Source organism: Acyrthosiphon pisum, chromosome A1, assembly GCF_005508785.2.
Source record: "Acyrthosiphon pisum isolate AL4f chromosome A1, pea_aphid_22Mar2018_4r6ur, whole genome shotgun sequence".
Taxonomy (NCBI): domain Eukaryota; kingdom Metazoa; phylum Arthropoda; class Insecta; order Hemiptera; family Aphididae; genus Acyrthosiphon; species Acyrthosiphon pisum.
Window position 1 is genome coordinate 50,530,193 of NC_042494.1, and position 13,790 is coordinate 50,543,982.

General features: G+C 31.1%; 2 protein-coding genes across 4 annotated transcripts in view; both read right to left on the bottom strand.

The window, feature by feature from the left end:
* The window catches only part of LOC100163870 (UDP-glucuronosyltransferase 2C1), a 22,089-nt gene extending 17,748 nt beyond the window's left edge, over positions 1–4,341 (bottom strand). Inside the window, exon 1 of the mRNA XM_001949862.5 lies at positions 2,935–4,341. Within this exon, the coding sequence (XP_001949897.2) occupies positions 2,935–3,190 (256 nt within the window). The 5' untranslated portion in view covers positions 3,191–4,341. The remainder of the gene's footprint in view (positions 1–2,934) is intronic.
* A 436-nt stretch (positions 4,342–4,777) lies between these two features.
* On the bottom strand, positions 4,778–11,445 carry LOC100160721 (UDP-glucuronosyltransferase 2C1). Of its 3 annotated transcripts, none has more exons than XM_029487232.1 (6): positions 11,005–11,445; positions 9,346–9,935; positions 9,000–9,225; positions 7,602–7,821; positions 7,363–7,507; positions 4,778–5,066 (listed from the first exon to the last, which is right to left on the bottom strand). In XM_029487232.1, the coding sequence occupies exons 1-6, from the start codon at positions 11,243–11,245 to the stop codon at positions 5,013–5,015; spliced, it is 1,476 nt and encodes a 491-aa protein (XP_029343092.1). In that variant the 5' UTR covers positions 11,246–11,445; the 3' UTR covers positions 4,778–5,012. The 3 variants fall into 3 exon arrangements, with proteins under 3 accessions (XP_029343092.1, XP_029343093.1, XP_008182197.1); XM_029487233.1 differs by lacking the exon at positions 4,778–5,066 and adding an exon at positions 5,865–6,471; XM_008183975.3 differs by lacking the exon at positions 4,778–5,066 and having other exon boundaries at positions 7,174–7,507.
* Between the last annotated feature and the right edge of the window lie 2,345 nt (positions 11,446–13,790).

Here is a 13,790-nt window from a genome sequence, read left to right on the forward strand (position 1 = left end):
AATAATTAATTGACATACATTCTAAATATAAATTTAAAATAAGGTGGGCAAGTGGATGTCATTATGCTGTACAGTAGGTTACATGTGGGCCACTGTATAATGGATGGTATTAAATTTGAATTCAATGATTTAATATCATTGTATAAGAAAAACGATTCTGAGCGGAGATGGTATGTCGGTCTAGGTATAAGACATATTATATACTTATATCTATGGTATTAAAAAAAAATTGACCTATAATATACACAGGAATATCACAATATCCATTAGGTAGGTACTTATAACGCGTTATACATCAATAAAAAACCGTGATACTATCATAGATATATCATAGTATATTTTGGAAGTTTCAAGTTTACCCAAGAATAATATTATACAATCACAACAAAATAACTAAAATAGTTATTCTAGGTTTTTAATCTGTAATTTCGTCCAAATTTGTACTTAAAATGACTATAAAATAAACTGTGCTTATGTATTTTTTAGATTTTTTGGTAACAGAATTACTAACGTGGAATCTTGTTTTAAATTTTCAATTCTTAGATACAAAAGTTGAACATTTTATAAATTTTTAACTACAAAATAATTATTCAAATTAAAATTTGATAAATTTTGTCAGAATTCGATCTTTAAATGCTTATAAAAAAAAAATTGTGCCTATGTATTTTTATTTTTTTCAACTGATATTGTAACAATATATCAGGAGCTTTGTATTAAATGTTTACACTTTTTGGCCCAACAGATAAAACTTTATTGATATTTATAGAAAAAAAAACCTAAAAAAATTGAAAACTGAAAATGTCCGTAAACAGCTCAAAAAGAGTCAAAATATTTTCAAAATTTTATGGTATATAGAAAATGCTAATATAAACATTTAGTGGAATTTTCAAGTATCTACAGTCATTCGTTTTTTAATTACAACAAAATAAGAAAATCGTAACATGATAAATCCAGTGAATATCAAGTGTGTAAAAATAGGAATTTCAAATGCTCATAAAAATTTAATTTGACTTGTAGACATTTTTTTTTTTAAAAAGATAGACAAACTTATGAGGAATCTTGTATTACATTTTCAAATCTTAGATTTAAAAAAAAAATTTTTCATGAATTTCTAACTCAAAATAATTTGCAAATGTTCGTCATTTTTACGTATTTTGTCAATATTTGAACTTTAGATGATTATAAAAAAATATTGTGACTATAGACTTTTAATTATTTTCATCTGCCATTGAAACAATATACTATAGGAGCCTTCTATTAAATTTTCAAGCTTTTTTAACCAACAAATAAAACTTTATTGATATTTATAGAAAAAAATTAATAAAAATGGAAACTGAAAATGTCCGTAAAGAGCTCAAAATAAGTAAAAATATTTTCAAAATTGTATGGTGTATAGAAAATGAAAATATTAACATTAAGTCGAAATTTCATGTGCCTACGGTAATTAGTTTAAGAGTTGCACCAAAAACCAAAATCAATTTTCTCGAAAACAGATTTTGCGTAAAAATTCCCGTTTTTCCTTAATTTTTATTTTGTTTTTCACGGTGCTTTTAAAAACTACCGGGAAATTTTTACTTTTGACCCCCCAAAGTACCAACTAGATTCACTTTCCTATTAGAAAAGAAACTGTTAAAGAAAATCCAAGCACTTTTACTGTCTTAAAAGGTGATGACAGACACAAAAAATAATTTAAAATTTTTAAAAAAAACACATCATTGTAAAATTAATACATTTATCTTTCCACACAGAATCTAAAATGTAAATAATATAATTGTGTGTTTTTTTTTATTGGTCTTAAACTCAGTAAATTGTGTTTATTAAGAAATTAAATGTATGTATATACTCAGGAAAAGGACAGAAAAACAGTAGTTAAATACATTTTTTTGGACCCCCCTCCCCTTGAATAAATCCTGGTTGCGCCACTGCCCCACGCTCATAATCTAAAACAACATAGACACCTAATAATATAATTTAAAAACCTATAGAAACTTGGCAGTTACCATAATATTCCTGCAGGGTACCATTTATCTTGCAAAGAATGGGCCACCCTCGATCGAATCCGGACTGGACACATGGGATATACGAATATCTGATGTACAAATGTGGCCTATTTCCTATACCACAGAGTGCGACTGTGGTACATACCACAAGAATATTCCCCACATTATAGTATATGCGAGTGCTCAAGTCGCAATGGAGCACCTGAGGACTTTGTACCTAAATGCAACACCACCTCAAGTTGGTCACAGGGTAACTACCAGCTAGCCATGCGCGGCATTATAGTAGTGTTGCGCTCATGTGTATAAACGTAAAAGCGAAAACTTTGGAAGGCCATAACTTCGAAACTAAGTGAGAGCGACAAATTCTGATTGCACCATCGTTCTTAACTCGACGAGTTACATAAGTTTCGATAAAAAAATTCAAAATGGTGAAGGGGAGCTAAACTGCAATTATGCCATTAAAGTAACACAAGTCGCGCCAATCTTCAAACTCAAAGGACCTCCCGTCGCCTAACGGTTCCGGTCACCAGTCTGTTAAAGAAACATAAGTATAATATTAAAGTGGCGCAGGTCGCCAAACTCAAATTACTTCGCGCGGCATTAAAACAGTCTTGCGCGCATGGCGCATACGTATATATAAACGTAAAATCGCAAACTTTGGATGTCTATAACTTCCAAAATAATGGTTTCCGCAAATTTTTTTTTTTGCACCATTGTTCTTAACTCGTCGAAGTACATCTATTTCAAAAAAAAAAAATTAAAAAGGTGGTGGGTTGCTAAAGTGAATTTATGCCCTACCAATATTAATCCTATAGGTATGTTATGTTTTTAGTTTATAGTCATAATATTGTCATTACCTATTGGCTGCTTTATGAACAAACGTACAAATATGAACAGATAAATAAAGCATAATAATATTTAGGTATATGCTCACCGGGAAGACCTTGTACCGGCGTCACATCCACGTCGGTGTAGTTCGGGACGCTTCGGTTCGCCAACGGGAACGAGCTGACCACGGTGACGTTGTGGCCCCGGCGGGCCAACTCCTCGAACATCGGCTGGAACCCACCGAAGTGGCTTTTCAGCGGCATGGGCATGAACGCCAATATGTTCGCAGCGAGCGTAGCGGGCGGCGACAGAAACGTCTGGAGCAGCAACAGCGGCAGTAGCCGCGGGACGGCCGCGAACATGATGAAATATAATGTATTATAATTTTATTATATTTTAATTATGATATAATATTATTTTGTATCGTTGCGTCATTTGATTTGGGTTTTCATCAGATTTTGTCGCAGCCACGAGTGTCTCCGTGAAATCTTCGTCCGCTCGACGTAACGTCGATGTCCAACTGCAGCGCGAGACCGCGGGTCCGGTCGGACGAACATAATAAGAAAAATAGTAACAGTATGACGTGCGCGTTAGGTACGGTCGTGACGACTGACGGTGATACAAAATAATAATATTTTGCGTTTGGGTCGGAGTGGAATCACTGGCAGTGCTAGTACGACGTATCATAATATACGAATCGCTGTGCTCGTCCGGTTTGTTGTAAGCAACAGTAGTATTTGAAGATAATAATAAGTACATCAGACTTGATTATACCTATAGATAACTACAACAGTAGTATATTATATACCTACCAATTAACAAGCTTGGTCAGCCTTATTTACAACAGCTGTACGAATGACCTTCGACCACTTCCGTATAAGACTCGTGTTGTGTTATTATATAACATTTATTATTCTGATCGGCGGTTTCGGTCGGAAATAATATGTCAGTTGTCGATACAAGCTCACAGTTAGAAACTTCTGATTTCAGTACCTACATATCGTCATCACGCCATTGTCTAAAATCCAACAGGATAAAGAAGGAATAGGACCTGGTACATATTGTTATCGTCATAACTTATAACTTTGAGGAAACTTCATTGTGACTTGAGAGATTTATTCGTATATAGTATTATTATGTCTTCATTTAAGTATATTTAAGTTATTAAAGTATTAAACTTATTAAAGTATATTTAAGTATATTTAAGTTCATTTAAGTGTGATCACGCTAAGAGGTACCACTGAATATCTCAGATGGGTGACTTTGTGTTGAATTGGGGTTTTCGGCAGGTGATAGGGAGCACTTAAATACATATTTTCAGATCAGTTTCAAATTTTTAGCTCTCTCGGTACGCGCATGCGTAATACAACTTACTTTTTTTTTAATGGCATTCCCAGTTTTTTTCTGCAGATTCGGGTAGAATATTTTTTTTTAAACATTTATTGTATAAAAAGTTTTTTTCTATTTTAAAAACTGACCAAGTTAGACGTAAGTCAAAAATTGGATTTATGCATAATTCGTGTGATATTTTCATTTATAACCACTAGATATAATAAAATATGACCCAATTAAATGTTTAATTTACTTTGTCTGTTTTCAAATAATAATTTAATAATACTGTATTGGTTACTAGATTGAATATCTCGAGTATGTGATAATTTTTGTTTAGTAAACTGCTATAATTGGATTACAATTTTAACTATTTTAATAGTTTAATTTTATTTTATTTTAAAATAGCCCTAATTACGATAAGATAAGCAGGTAATGTAATTATTAAGGTATTTAAACAAAGGTATTCATTAATTTGATGAAAAATATAATTTTACTTTTATTCGGTAACTAGACTCGTACAAAGTGTGTGCGATATCCGTGTATGTCAGGTTATTAAGTGCTTCTATAAACTATAATTTTTAAATATGAATAACGCTGAAAAAGTTAATTTGCTTTTAATTTATGGCGAAAGTCGACGTAATAAACGCCTGACTGCTTTGACGTATGCCGAACGATACCCAGAAAGATACCATCCACCATCTAATTATTCCTTACAACTTTTACAAGGGTTAAATCAGGAAGGAAGATTTCCTGGCACACAAATAAACCAACAAAGGCGTAGAGCAAATATTTTTGATGACGATAAAGAATTACAGGTACTAGCATACATAAGAGCTTATCCACGTTCGTCAATTAGGCATGTTGCTCGCGAAAGTGGAGTTTCATATGTGTTACGTCCAAAAAATTCTAAAAGAACACAAAATGCACTCATATAAAATCGATTTTGTCCAACATTTAATTATTTCACACTTAACTTATTATGTCCAGTGGTTATAAATGAAAATATCATTAAACACGAATTATGCATAAATCCAATTTTTGACTTAGGTCTAACTTGGTCAGTTTTGAAAATAGAAAAAAACTTTTTATACAATAAATGTTTTTAAAAAAATACTCTACCCGAATCTGCAGAAAAAAACTGGGGTTGCCGTTAAAAAAAACAAGTTGTATTGCGCATGCGCGTACTGAGTGAGCTAAAAATTTGAAACTGGTCTGAAAATATGTATTTAAGTACTCCCTATCACCTCCCGAAAACCCCATTTCAATACAAAGTCACCCATCTGAGATATTCAGTGGTACCTCTTAGCGTGATCACACTGTATAGGTACTAATAATTTTAAAACAAATTCCTGTTATAACTTATAAGACGTATTATCGTGACAGCGGTGCAGAGCAATTATATGTGCACAGTGGCGCAAATATCGGGAGTGTTGGGTGTGCAATTCACAGGGGCCCCGAGATCTCATATACGATATTCCTACTATAATGTGTAATATAAAAAATAATATAATAATAATTAAATATTGATATAATTAATATAATATAATATATTAATCAATATATATATATTATAATATAGAAGCCCCTTTTTTGTATGTACGAGCATATCTCAAAAAGAACTCTACTTATTTTAATACGGTTTTCACAAGTAAATCGGTGGAGTCACGGGGAAAGTTTTAATGTATAATAATTTTGTTTGGTAAAATTAATTGGGTGCCGGGTGGCTGAAAATAATAACAATCTATGTCTATATATATAGTACAAATAAATAATTGTTTGTATGTCATTGATCTCCTCCTAAACCACTCGACATTTTTTGTGTGTTTTTGAGAGTCTCTGAACGGTTTAGATTCACTATTAGACCCAGTTAGTTTAACCCGGAGAGGTATTTTGAGATTAACGATAGACATTTTTGTTTATTTTTTTTTTTTTTAAATAATTAGTAAAAAATAGTATTTTAAATGTTTGCCATTAATTACTCTGGTAGATGACGTAAAAGGATCCATTAAATCGGCACACGCTTATGGTTTCGAATAAAGAAATTATATCTTAAAACAAACATGAGAGTTAAATGTATATATTTGTAAGCTGTGGCTATTATATAGGTTCTCAAAAACTACTTGACCGATTTTGTGAAAATTTCAAATTGTTCTTGGAGATATTAGAAAAGTTTAAAGAGTACTTTGAACCACGTTCGGATTATACCAAGTGCTGTACTGTGTTTAATTCTTGCTAGCAGGTAAGGGCCCCGGTCTAGAAATTTTCAACATGGGCCCCTCATTATCAAGTTGCGCCACTGTATGTGCAAGTTCTGAAAATGAAATCTCAGTCATCACAATATATAGGATAGGTATCAATGAAACTTAAAAGTCGTAACGAATCAAAACCCAAACCCGAACTGAACATTTTAAAAACCCAAACCAAAACCTGAGAACTCCAAAAACCATTTTCAAAACCGGAACTATAAAACCGTAAATATTTGAAACGGTTTCGAAACTGGTATTAACTATGATTGTATAAAACTATAAATATAACTTTATATTCATAGGCGCGAATAGGGGGATTTAGGGGCTAATCCCCGCCCCCCAAAAAAAATGTCCATAGCCCCACCAAACATTTTATTTTCAGCTTATTCAATATTATCAAAAAAAGGCTTTAGCCCCTCCCCCCCAAATCCCAATCACTATTTGCGCCTATGTTTATAGTTACTATAAAACGTGTACATTGTACAGTGTACACACAATAAATGTGAAAAATTAAAAAATTAAAACACACATAGTAAATTCTATACATTCTTCGCTCCGCTCATAATCCAAAAATATAATTTAGGTTAGAATTTATGTTGGATAATAACGTGTACGGTGTACCTATAATATTTATGCTATATACATTATTATTTTTATACCTACCTAGCTTACTAATAGCTATTACAAATCTATACAAATGTTAAATTTTTCTCTTTGTAAGAAGTTACTTAATACTCACAGTGAAATAATAAAATAAAACGAAATCATACTTGTTTAAAATATGTTTATTGATTTCTAAAAATAAATTGCCAAATCGTAGTTTTATAAATAGATTATAACTATTCTGTATTTAATTTTTTAGATATCATATTTGCCTTTATCAAATAACACAACCATATTATCAGTCCAGTTATTACAAGCAATATCAATGATATGTCTAACACAAAATACTGTACCTCGTTTAACTCTGATGAGTCACTTATAAGATGTTTAGCTCCACCATTTCGAATAACATATTCGACCCAGTAAACAGCTCGATCCAAAGGTTTCATTGGTTGATCTTTGAATATCTGACTCTGGATCTTTACCATCTCTTTATACCTAATTTAGTAGCAATTATTTTTAGAATACAGTTTATTGTTTAGTATATATTATATACAATTTGCATAAATTATATTATATAACATTAACATACATCACATTCGACAGTACTTCTTTGATAGCATTTTCAAATAATTCTTCAGTCATTTCAAAAAAATTTACAAGTTTACCATAACCTTTCTCCTCAGCTATTTTCATGTTTAAATACTGGTCAGCAAAAAATGGTATTCCAACTATAGGTATTGCATTACTAACGGTTTCTTCTATGCTATGTAATCCTCCGTGGGTTATGAATAGTCTAACGTTTGGATGTGCTATGCAACATAATCATACATATTATAAACTTACATTTTATTTATATTATATTTATTATTTATTATATTTTTATTTGGAGGATGCTAATGTGGTTACACAGAGTTAGTGTAACTATGGTCTCCCAAGAGTTTAGCATACTGGTGGTGAGGTTTTATTTTAGGTTTTGGTTCATATATGGCAATACAAATTATTGTATTTGCAGTTACTTTCATAGATTGAAAATTCTTTTTTTAATTTTCTTGAAATTTCAGGAGGTGGTTACAGCCCCCTTCACCCAGCTACCCCTGATTACACCACTGATACAGGTATACCACAAAATATATTTAATAAATTATTATATTTTACTAGCTGTACCACCAGGCGCGAGTAGCCCGAGCCAATAGAAAAATTATAGATTGAGCTTTGAGGTTATTTTTTGTGTGAAAATAGTTTTGGCGAAAGAATGCCTATTGCCATCGGTTTAATAATTAATAATTATATACCTTAAACTCATTGGTATCAAAATAAAAAAGGTGGGCAAGTGGGTAGGTATCGTTCTACTGTACAGTAGATTACAAGTGTGTCACTGTAATGGGTGGTGTTAATTTGATATAAATATTCAGTGAAAATGTCATGTATTTACGAATATTTGTTTTCAAGTTATATAAAAAAACCAAAATCGATTTTGACGAAAACTGATTTTGCGTAAAAATTCACGTTTTTCTTAATTTTTTTGTTGTTATTCCCGGCGCTTTTGAAAACTACTAGGAATTTTTTACTTTCGACCTCAGAGTACCAACTAGATTCATTTTTCTATCAGAAAAGATTCTGTTGAAGAAAATTTAAGCATTTTCACTGTCCTAAAAGGTGATGACAGACACAAATAAAAAACCCACACATCATTGTAAAACTAATACATTCATAGCTCCTCTCAGAATCTAAAATGTCTACAATAAATAATAATTGTTTATTTACAAATTAAAATTTTTAATTTTGTTTTACGTATCTGCCTAGCTCTACCAGTGTTAGGACATATTTTTTTTAACTACCTATGAACAGTTTAAATTAATGTTAACATTATATTTATTATTGAATTCCTTATATTTTTTCCTTGTAAAGAATGTTATTTTTTTTTTCACTTACACAAAAACATTTAATTTTTTTTTCTTTCTAATTTTGTATTACTAACAATATTTACCTAAAATGTCGTTTTGTGGAAACCATGAACCAGTCATAATGTTTTCAGATAGCTTTACACTATCATTAGGAGGTATCCATTTTAGAATTATTTTCTGTTTTAATTTTTGAATGACACTAAGAAAAATGTTTAATTTTTCTTTGGGCAAGTCATTTAAATTAACTAGCGTACCAAAACTGAAAAATATTACCCCTTCATCTGCAAAATCTAAAAAAGTTTGAAGATTCTAAAAAAAAAAAAACAAAGATATCTAAATAAAAATGTTTAACTTTTTACAAATAGTAGGTAATATAGTAATCACTATAATCAGTTCTTAAATCAGTTACTTCTAACTTTTATAACTCGCCTCGGGTAGAGATTTCGGGGTTGTTAAGTGCATTCCACCTACTTCGACGATACCGGGAAGATACGGTCTAGGTACACCAATCGCATAATTTGAATTTACCAGTGTTAGGGACACATTTTTCAACATATGCTCGAGTGGAGGCCTGGACTCCCAACCTTCATACTTGAAGTGTTTGTTCATCGCTTCCTTCATTTTAGGTAAATAAAAGTAATTCTCCACATAAGACTGCATGAGCCCAGTTATGGTGTTTTTTAAACGGTTGACAAAACCCATATCACCTGTTGATTTCATACACACGTCCGGTATGTATGAAAATGTGGAAGGGTTGTGCAGCCATTTGCTAATACTGACCCAGGGCATCGACGGTGCAAGATTTATGACGGGGGCGTTGAATTTGTGGCCCATTGCGATTGTGTACTCTTGACTGAAAGTTTCGATCATGACCAAATCGAATGAATTCGAATTCGATTGGACGAACTTTTTCATGTTCCCATGCGACATGATTACATCAGAAAATCTTATGCCAAGTTCCCATTTCACTTTAACCGACGTTACGAAGTTCATGTGCACTAAATCCATTACATTCCTCACTGAAATAAATATTAACAATAATATTAATAAAATAAACAAAATACTCGTTATCAATAACGGAACGACTAGAATTTCCGTTACAAATTAAATGTGCTTGATCATCGTTATTTTTATCAAATATAATATTATATCGTTATGCAATATGCATATATTATATAATAATAATAATATACCTAATAATATGATTGATCTAACGAACTGATAGTTGTATAGTGTAGCATGATGTCTATGTTGTCTGTACATTATATACAATGGACCAATTACTAATTAGTGTGTTAAAACAAAAATACCTATCGTATACAATTACAAGAAAAACACTCTACGAGCAAGTTGTAAATTATACAGTTTGTAAATTAATTGGAGAGTCAGTATTTACAGACTGTAGTACTGAGTTATAACTAATACTTGCCTATTTTTTTCTACCTTTATTATATGGGAGTGGGTTGAAGTGCATAGGTGTAACTTAGGGGTGGGGTAGACTCCTAACTTTTATTTTAGCACCCCCTTTCATAATTCCTGTAATCCCACGAACGGTAGCTACATTTATACATTTTAATTTAAAATATCGTTTATATATTATAAACTATATAATATAATTTGTATGTGATAACCCTGTGTATGACGTATTATGTGTTATTTCGTGTACTTTTTACTACATACTGCATAGAAGTTGTCAATAAATTAACACAAAAATAGTCTTCACAATTTAATTGTTGTAACATAAATATATAAATGGTCAATATTGATAGCGAATAACGAGTAACAATGACCGGAAGACTTCGGGGGACTAATGGGGGGAAGCTCCTCACTTAATTCCTCATTTTAAAAATGATAGGGCTGTAGCCCCCTCTAAATTTAAGATCTAGTTCGCCTATGCCGGAGCGCTTATATGTAAGAACGGAATAAAATTCAATATTATTTAATATTTTTAAAATAGCCTTAAAATTATAATTTTTTAATTGAACTGTGTTGGTCTAACATTGACACATTGTTACGTTAATTTGATTTATACGTGTTATGTGTTTTTGGGTATTAAATATCGTATACACATTTTTAAAGTTTACAAACCTCTTTCTTTGTTAACAAATGGCCCTATATCCGTGTAGTTGACAATTGGACGATCTAGAGGGAATGAACTAGCTACCGTTACATTGTGTCCTCGGTGTGCTAACTCTTCGAACAATGGTTGAAATCCGCGAAAGTGGCTTTTAATCGGTAACGGCATAAATGCCAATATATTTGCCGCCCTTGTGACTATGGCGCAGGCTGCGATACATAAAACTGAACAAATAAACATACTCCGCAACATGTTAGATGAAAGTAATCTTATTATTAAAAAAAATTCAAAAATTGTTTTTCATTATATTGTTTCATTCACTTAGATTGAGTAAATATTAAAATACTAATTACTTATTAACAAATTGATCAGTAAGGTACAAATGTCGATATATAGTTTGGTGCAGGTGCACCCAGCACCTACTCGTTTACTATCAAGCTGATAACTGAAATTCAGTTATTGAATACTAAGTATAGTACTTCAGGTTTCTCACTATCACGAGCTTAGGTTATAATACTTCAGTGTTTTATACGAATTAATTTACTTTCATAACAACTCAATCAGTGGAAGACCTTGATAACGAGTTCAAAGTAAAATTACACACTACCCAGACAGCATTTTGTAATGATAATATTATAATAGTATTATAATAACGTTATACTAATACTATTCGTTATTAAAATGTTATAATAATATTATTAAACAAAAAATTGCTGTCTGGGTAGGTATATGTATAACTGCGATGTATAAGTATGCATAAGTATAAGTATACATAAAATTAAAAAATAGTACCTACAATATACTATGTTTTCTACAAACATGATAGGTACTTTAGATTATCACAAATTTAGATCACAAGTCCAGTATAAGGGTTAAACGCTTAAGCTAAAACTAATTGCATGTCATTGTACTTTAACACTATTAAGAAACAAAATGCTGCGAGTGGATAGATTAATGCATTGATTTTGTGTCTACGATTTAAAGTAGAAATAATACTTCGACCTTCAATTTCTGCAGCCTCTTTTCGGGTCCAAAGTGAATCTATATGGTACTTTTGGGGGACATAAAAATGTCCAGTAATTTTAAAAATAATCAGGCGGAAAAATAATTTTTTGGAAAAAACGGAATTTTTACGCAAACTAATATTCGAAAACATACATTTCCTTATTTTAAGAACGTATATTTCTTTTTCTAAATTTAAAATCAGAGATTTTTTTTCTGGTATATATTTTAATATTGACACTGGTTACTGCAGGTATGACCACTGGGCACTGACCAGGGCTTAAAGTGGGAAAAAAATCCAAGGGGACAACTTTATTATCTCCATATAGTTTTCACTTTTAAGTGTTCCATGTGTAATTGTATATATAATAATATAATGTATAAACAATGATTGTGTAAGCATACTCATTGCACTTTTAACCCTGAATAATGTTAATCCTAATTTGTTAAAGGGGACGCTTTTTAAGCAATGTCAGAAGTGGAGGGACTTAGTACCCCTTTAACCCCTGGGTATGACTAACACGAAGGAAACTGCTATCACGTTACTTCTATTTCTTTACATGATTTTTATTATATTACACCTTGTGTATGGCAGTGGCGTGGACAGTCGCCAGGGGGCTAAATTGGCCATATCCAGGCTCTATCGGCAGTATTGGGGCAGTAAAAATGTTCCAATTTTAAACTTCAGCATCTTTTCTAGTATATAAATGAATATAGTTGATTCTTTTGGGTGAGGGGTTGGGTCAAAAGTAAGAAATTCCCAGTAGTATTCAGATGCATGAGAAAAATGAAAATTTTTACGAATATCCACTTTTTGACATAATTAATCAATTTAGATTTTTTTATTGAAACTCAAAAAAACTTATAACTGTAGCTACTTAAAATGTTCACAATTTTGATCTATTTATAACCATAAGAAATTTTTGATTTTTTTTCAGTTGTTTTTCAATCAGGTACCTATTATTGAACAAAATGTTTTTGTTTGATCAAAAAACTTGAATATTTAATACAAGGTTCTTCATAAGTTAATACAGTTAACCAGTTAAAAAATATTGTATAGATAGGCAAGATTTTTTCTATTAGTATTTAAAGTTAAAATTTTGACAAAACTATCAAAATCACTAAAATGTGAATATTATTTTGTAGTTAAAAATTAAAAAAAACTTTTAGCTAAGGCTTGAAGATTTTATACAATGTATACCCGTTAATAATTCATGAATTATTTGCATATATAGGAACAAAAAATGAAAGAAACCTAAAAAATATATAGGTGACATTTTTTTTCATGGATATTCTTAGTTCTTGAATATTTAAACAGAGAATAACGTTTTTATTTGTGTTGTTGAAATTTAAAAATATTATTCGTAGGTACTTGTAAGTTGTAACTTTTAAACTTTAAACTCATTAAAGTATGTTATTTTATTTTATTTACACAATGATATTTTCAAATGCTATGTTTTCGACAAAAGTTAATATAACCTATACTGTATACACTATTCCTAAAGTGGCTTTACAACGGCAACAGAATAAATACTGTTTATGCTGGCCTTGTGAATTGTGACTATGGAATAGGCTGCAATATTTTAAAACGAACAAAAAACATAGGTACTCAGCTACATAATTTATGTGAGATAAAATAAACTAATATAAAAAAAAGGTGGGCAAGTGGATTTCGCTCTGCTGTACAGTAGGTTACAAGTGGGTCACTGTATAATGGATGGTATTAAATTTGAATTCAATGATATAATATCATTGTATAAGAAAAACGATTCTGAGCGGAGACGGTATGTTAGTC

What these genes read in the sequence shown, in the direction of transcription:
- LOC100160721 (XM_008183975.3), bottom strand. Translation starts at nt 11,245, where the DNA reads ATGTTGCGGAGTATGTTTATTTGTTCAGTTTTATGTATCGCAGCCTGC. An exon ending in ATTTGTTAACAAAGAAAGAG is followed by an intron (nt 9,936 to 11,004) that starts GTTTGTAAACTT and finishes TATTTATTTCAG; the next exon opens with TGAGGAATGTAATGGATTTA. An exon ending in CCCCGAAATCTCTACCCGAG is followed by an intron (nt 9,226 to 9,345) that starts GCGAGTTATAAA and finishes TTTTTTTTTTAG; the next exon opens with AATCTTCAAACTTTTTTAGA.